Below are 6,000 nucleotides of genomic sequence, written 5' to 3'. Positions count from 1 at the left end.
CTAAAATGCATGTCTTAACTGGACCTGAGGCATTGCTGACAAAACTTCAAATAGCTCTAACAGGAAAGGTTAACAAAATACATCATTGCGGTTGGTTGAAGATAGATTAGTAGACAATCCACAGAGTAGGTCAGGGAAAAATAAAGTTATATACAGCATGCGGCCGTGCGTGCCTATGCGAACGCCCGTGCCGCATGCTTTTCATGTTTATAGAGCAGGGAGCTGTGTATGTGTGTGTATGTATATGCGTGTGCATGCGTGGGTTGTGTGAGTGAAAGGATGACCCAAGCAAGATTTTTTAAAGAAAAGAAAAGTTTAATAAATATTTTTTTTTTGTTCCGCAATCATAGATAGACAGACAGACAGACAGACAGACACACACTTCATAGCCGGTAGCGGCGCGAAAAGATGAATTTCTTCATCTTCGCCGCCATCTGTCGGCTCCCCGCGCGCGCGGCCCTTCTATAGAAAGGCTTACTGACGTCAGGCAACTAAAATTCCGCGCACACGGCACTATAGAAAGTGCCTTAAGCCATAAATTTGCACACAGTTAAGATAATCTTTGAAAATATACCTCAGTTATATTTGGCTGTAAAGATTCTACAGTATTACACATTAAACTAATCCTTAAAGGCAAGCTACACCATAAACGTTTTTTTTTTTTTTTTTTTTTAAAGCATATTGAAGTTGTCTATGTAAATAAAAAAGGAACCATCTTAAAACTTGTAGTGCCATGAATGACAAAGTGTTGTGCACAACTTCTAACCTCTCTCTAGATGCAGAACACTGATCATGACAGCATCCAGAAAAAAAAAGCATTGTGTCTGGTTTTCTGGTTTAACAATCTTTATTAAAAGTAAAATATATAAATATCAGGCAATGTTTTATATGTATAGCCACAAACAATGTATTCATGTAACTTTTAAATAACTTGGGCAATAAAGCATATTCACAAATCTTGTTTGTTCACTGATGTTCTGTAGCCGAGTCTGAAATTATTTCAATTAGAGATTCATAGTCTGCATATTCACTCAGAGACTGTATCATGTCATCTAAAAGTTCTTCACCAAACATGAATCCTTCAATGTCGTACAGAGACTTGCTGATCCGGTGGTCTGTAACCCGGTCCTGAGGAAAGTTGTAAGTACGATTTTTTTCTGATCTTCCTCTGCTACCAATCTATTGAAGCAAAAATTAAAGTGAAGAGCTGAGGCTTTGTGAATAAATACATTATGTGATGGCTTGCAGCTGTTACATTAAGACCACAAAACTTAGATATACAAGTCATAAAAAGCTACAGCCCGATTTAGCAAGTTAAAAAAAAAAAAAAAAAAAATGTTTACATTACTTTCCTTATTTCATCCTGATTACATGATATCTCTAATTTACTAATGCTAACTCGGTTATCAAAGCCGCTAACTACAACATTTTTAATCATCTTGTTTTTACAGAATACTACTTTAAAGCCCAATTTCTGCAAGCAGACAACCTAGATGTAAAATCAAAACTACTGCAGGACCAATATTCTTTTCAGTTGTCTTGTTCGGTAAAACCAAAAAATGGCTCACACTAGTTTACCTGATGGCTGGATATACACAACCCCATGAATTAAATGCAAAATGATTAGTTTGTTCTTATATATAGTGCTGACCAGTGTTCTTTATGGGGTAAGCATGCAGAATACAGAGAAAAGTAATATATATAAAAATATTATACAAAATAAAAGTGAAAACCAAGAAATGGGTAATATATTCCCTGACTAATGTACAAACTGGGATGTTTACAGAAGCAGTAATAATAAATAGAAGTATATTACACAAGTAAAGATCTTAGCACAGTAAATGACTGAGTACATAGAATGAGAAGGAAGGATACGGAAACATTTATTTGGAAAGAGGGTGGGTGGGGGGCAGGGGAGAGGGAAGAGAATGATGAACACTGGATTTCCAAATATATGAAGAAATGATAATGGTTTAATACCCAATAGAACAGAAGAGCTATGTGCATTTTATAACTAGGTATAGATGATTATTTAGACATGCATTATTCATATGAAGTTAAGTAATGCAAATTAGAACGTTACAGTGTTATTGATGTGATCTATTCTGTGTTTTATAGTGACTGAAGCATGCTGGCTGGAAGCGTGGGTAGGGAATGTGCAAACACCACACACCCTCCATCCTAGCGGTCTGTATTGTAACATCAGGTTGTCGCTTTTCAAACTGGTCATTGATGTAATTTTTCACCAAGGGTCAATGCAATCAGCACAACACTAGGTAGATTTTCCAAGTATGTTACGTGTGAATCATTGCTGAGACAGCAGCTGGATTCCCAAGACATCCCCACTTCCCATGATAGCTGTAGTACTAAAGTATGTTCCCAGAGTGCAGTGCCCTATACACAATGTAAAGTTTCTGCTGCTTTGGAATGGAATCAAACTGCTACATCTCAGGTGGAGTCCAACTTAGGACCAATTGATGGGTTTAATATGGTAAAAGGAGGTTACTGACTTCTTAAAACAAAAGTCTTAAGTATTTGAAACATTTTAGTTTAATCAAAGACTCTAAAAGGTAGAAATAGAGACAAGGTAGTAATTAAGAGAAGCAAACCCACCGTCAACTTCTGGTTAGGCGACAATGCTTCCAAATATGTTTTATTGTCAGGATATACAATAACTTGAAAAGACAAACTTTTTACAAATTTTATCAGTCACCTAGTTTTAGATTAGACCTTTGAGGCAATGTACCTTTAATTCTATTCCCAATGTAATACATAAATGAACAAAAGTCAAGAAAAGTTAAATTAGCCTTAGTTTACAGTAGTACACTTAAAGACAGATGTGTAATTCTGAGCCAATGACACTTATTTCTCAAATAACTCTGCACAGAAATGCTGTATAATGTTATTTGTGATGGAATAAAAATGAAAAGGCAAAATAAACAACGGTACTCAAAGACAATAAATGTCTTGTGCAAAACATACTGGGCATTCATATTTTGTCAATACATGATAAATTGCATTTGTCTGGAACTTCAGCTTCTATAGACCAGCAACGGTGAACGGACATGTGTTATGAAGTGAAAAGTTGAGATTTTCTTCCCTCTAATTTAAAGAGGCAACCCCTCCTAAGACCAAAGTGTACTAATGGCAACGAGAGGTTTTCGGGGATTAAATCTGGGTGATCAATGTCTTTTTTTTTTTTACCAAAATCAGAAACCGCAGTATTTTTAAATTAGTTTGTAAAATTGTTCAGATGTGAATTGGTAGGAGTTTGGGTCTGAGAAATCACACTTAGTGGAGTATTTTATTAGTAGGGCTATTGGTGCAGAGAAACTGCCTTTTTCCCATTTGACACCATCTGACACTTTGTCCTCCATTTTCTTTAGCACTTTCTGTATCTTTCAGTGTGTTTATACGTCTTGTCCCAGTCCCCCAAACCAACCCTTTTATATCCTCTGGCCACTCCTAGGAAGGCCTGTCTTCCAGGTTGGGAACACCAACTTACACTTATTCATTCCAATGCATCACTGAATTGCATTTACGGGGTCTCCTACCTGAATTTTTCGTGCATTATATCTTTTGTTTGTCTCCTCTTCTAGCTTCATGCCGTATAACTTTGCACGGAGAACTTTCATTGCCTTTTCCCGATTTTTGAGTTGAGATCTTTCTTGTTGACATTCAGATACTACACCTTTGGAGCAAAGTAAGCAACAGGGGTCCTCAACAAATGTAGCTAAATTACCACAGGTAATAAACAAGATTGTACTGTATGTTTCTACATCAATAGATTTTTTTTTTATATGTATAAAACAAAAACAGGTCCATCTAAATCTTACAATTTACTATTTAATCACACTTAATATGACAAAAAAGGAGGTTACCATTCGCAAATCCCAATTTTTTTTAATACTAATTTTTCATCACAAATATTCCCACCCCCCCAATTCTTATTACAAATAAGATTCATATTCACATGTCGTTTTCCCTTTCATGCAGATGGCACCCATTTTAAAAGTGGTCAAAAGCTTACAAGAAAGTTAAGTAGGAGAGAGAGAGAGAGAGAGAGAGAGAGAGAGAGAGAGAGAGAGAGAGAGAGAGAGAGAGAGAGAGAGAGAGAGAGAGAGAAGAGAAAGAGAAAGAGAAAGAGAAAGAGAAAGAGAGAGAGACTTAGTGAAAGAGAAAGAGAAAGAGAGAGAGACTTAGTTAAGTTATGGTGGGTAAAAAAAAGTGACAAAAACCCTCCACAGCAAAGCATATAACAAATGGAAATAGGAGCAGTAATATTTCCATTTGTTCTCTCTCTTTTTTTTTTTTTTTTTAAAGGCAAGTTCCTAATGGTGAAAGCAGCAATATGGGTTAACTTTCTACAAAAACAATACATGTATATTTATTTTTTTATTACATGTTTGAAGCAGGTCGTCTCCGGAGCTGAACTGTGTTAATTTCAGCTCAGGCACACCCTGCTTCCAGAGATACTTGTCTCCAAAAGGGGTGCCGTTATATCTGCAGAGTTTAAAGGTCCAGGTCATGCGAGCCAATAGGAAGCTGCACCAGATTACTTCATGGCTTCCTATTGACCGGGACATTTAAGCAGCCATTAGATTAGACTACGTTTCTCTACCGGTACCACTACGAAGCATCATTTGGAAGCAGGAGTCCACGGAGCTAAAATTAACACAGTTCAGCTCTGGTGACCCCCTGCTTCAAACCTGTAATAAAAAACAAATGTATATATTTTTAAAGTTAACCTGTATTGCTGCTTTAAAGATGACAAGCAAGTTACTATAGGAAAGGCTCTACTGTTTTCACTGCAAATAAAACACGAGTAATTGACCAAAGTCAATAAGAATGTAAGCATTGTGATGATAAGTTTGCTCAATGCTGAAAACTGTGTGTGTGTGTGTACACCAATATGAATTGTTCCTTATAGCTCAGTCCATATCTGCCATAACCCTTAAAACGGCACTAATGATGTACACTATAGGTCATGAACGCCAGGGACCCTTGTGATGTGCAGTGTACGTCATGTTACAAATGCTAATTTTGCAGGTGGAACCCCCACCTCTACTTCCATTCAGGTCACTGGGGACGAGTTGCGTCCACATGATCGCTACCCCAAGGAATCACAAGGGTCAAAGTCCCGGAATACTGGTCCTACATCGAAAGGATTAAAGGGGCAATTTCTTTTAAGGCCAAAGTGTTCTATTGGCAGTAAAATATTTAAGTGGTTAAATATGGCTGGTTAACACAATGTGAAGTATTTTAAAATAAAATGCTAAAGTTAGTTTGTAAACATTGAGAACCAAGTTTGATTTCCTCTGGCTACACCCTTTTGTATGATGTTGCTGTGTGTTGAACAGTTTGCACACTCAAAGCCCCCCTCCTATCCCATCCACTTAGCTTTACTGGCTCTCTGATAAGGGCAGGGTGGGCAAGGAGTAAAGAAAACACTTGACAAACCTTCCCTTATTCAGAGGCACTGAGAAATGCAATTTGTAAATATTCAAGAAATAAAAAGCACAGTTGCATTTGTTTAAGGAAGCAAAACAAAATGTACAATTCTCACAACACATTAAATAAATTATGGTGGGTGGTAAAAAAAAAAAAAAAAAAAAAAAAGTGACAAAAACACTCCACCGTACAGTGCACAACAAATACAAATATCACTTGTGAGCACATTCACATGTCTCAGGACAGGTCAGCAACCTTGCTTTTCACCATTACCTGTTAGCATACAGTGCTTCACTGCAGCCAGTTTATAGGGGTTATCCGTGTTAAAATGAATAAGAAGCCAAAGGTGACCGTGTGCTCATTTGTAGGTCATTACCCAGAATCCCTAGCTGCAGTGGAAGCATTGTATGCGAAGAGATAATTGCGAAAGGTAGGGTTACAGAACTGTCAGACGTGAATATGCTTCCAAGTAATATTAAAATTCTTAAAAAGATAGTTTTTTGGGGGCAGCTACATGGCCTGTTCACTTCATTTATTATTTACTTAATT

At 37.0% G+C, this 6,000-nt stretch overlaps 1 protein-coding gene across 1 annotated transcript in view; it reads right to left on the bottom strand.

Moving 5' to 3' along the window:
• Positions 1-675: 675 nt before the first annotated feature.
• The window catches only part of MTRF1L (mitochondrial translation release factor 1 like), a 32,365-nt gene continuing 27,040 nt past the window's right edge, over positions 676-6,000 (bottom strand). Inside the window, exons 6-7 of the mRNA XM_075596501.1 lie at positions 3,555-3,691; positions 676-1,179 (exon numbers count right to left, since the gene is read on the bottom strand). Coding sequence (XP_075452616.1) covers positions 967-1,179; positions 3,555-3,691 — 350 coding nt within the window. The 3' untranslated portion in view covers positions 676-966. The remainder of the gene's footprint in view (positions 1,180-3,554; positions 3,692-6,000) is intronic.

This window comes from Ascaphus truei, chromosome 4 (genome assembly GCF_040206685.1).
Source record: "Ascaphus truei isolate aAscTru1 chromosome 4, aAscTru1.hap1, whole genome shotgun sequence".
NCBI lineage: Eukaryota > Metazoa > Chordata > Amphibia > Anura > Ascaphidae > Ascaphus > Ascaphus truei.
Note: the sequence above shows the minus strand (reverse complement) of the source record. Positions and strands in the feature narration are given on the sequence as shown.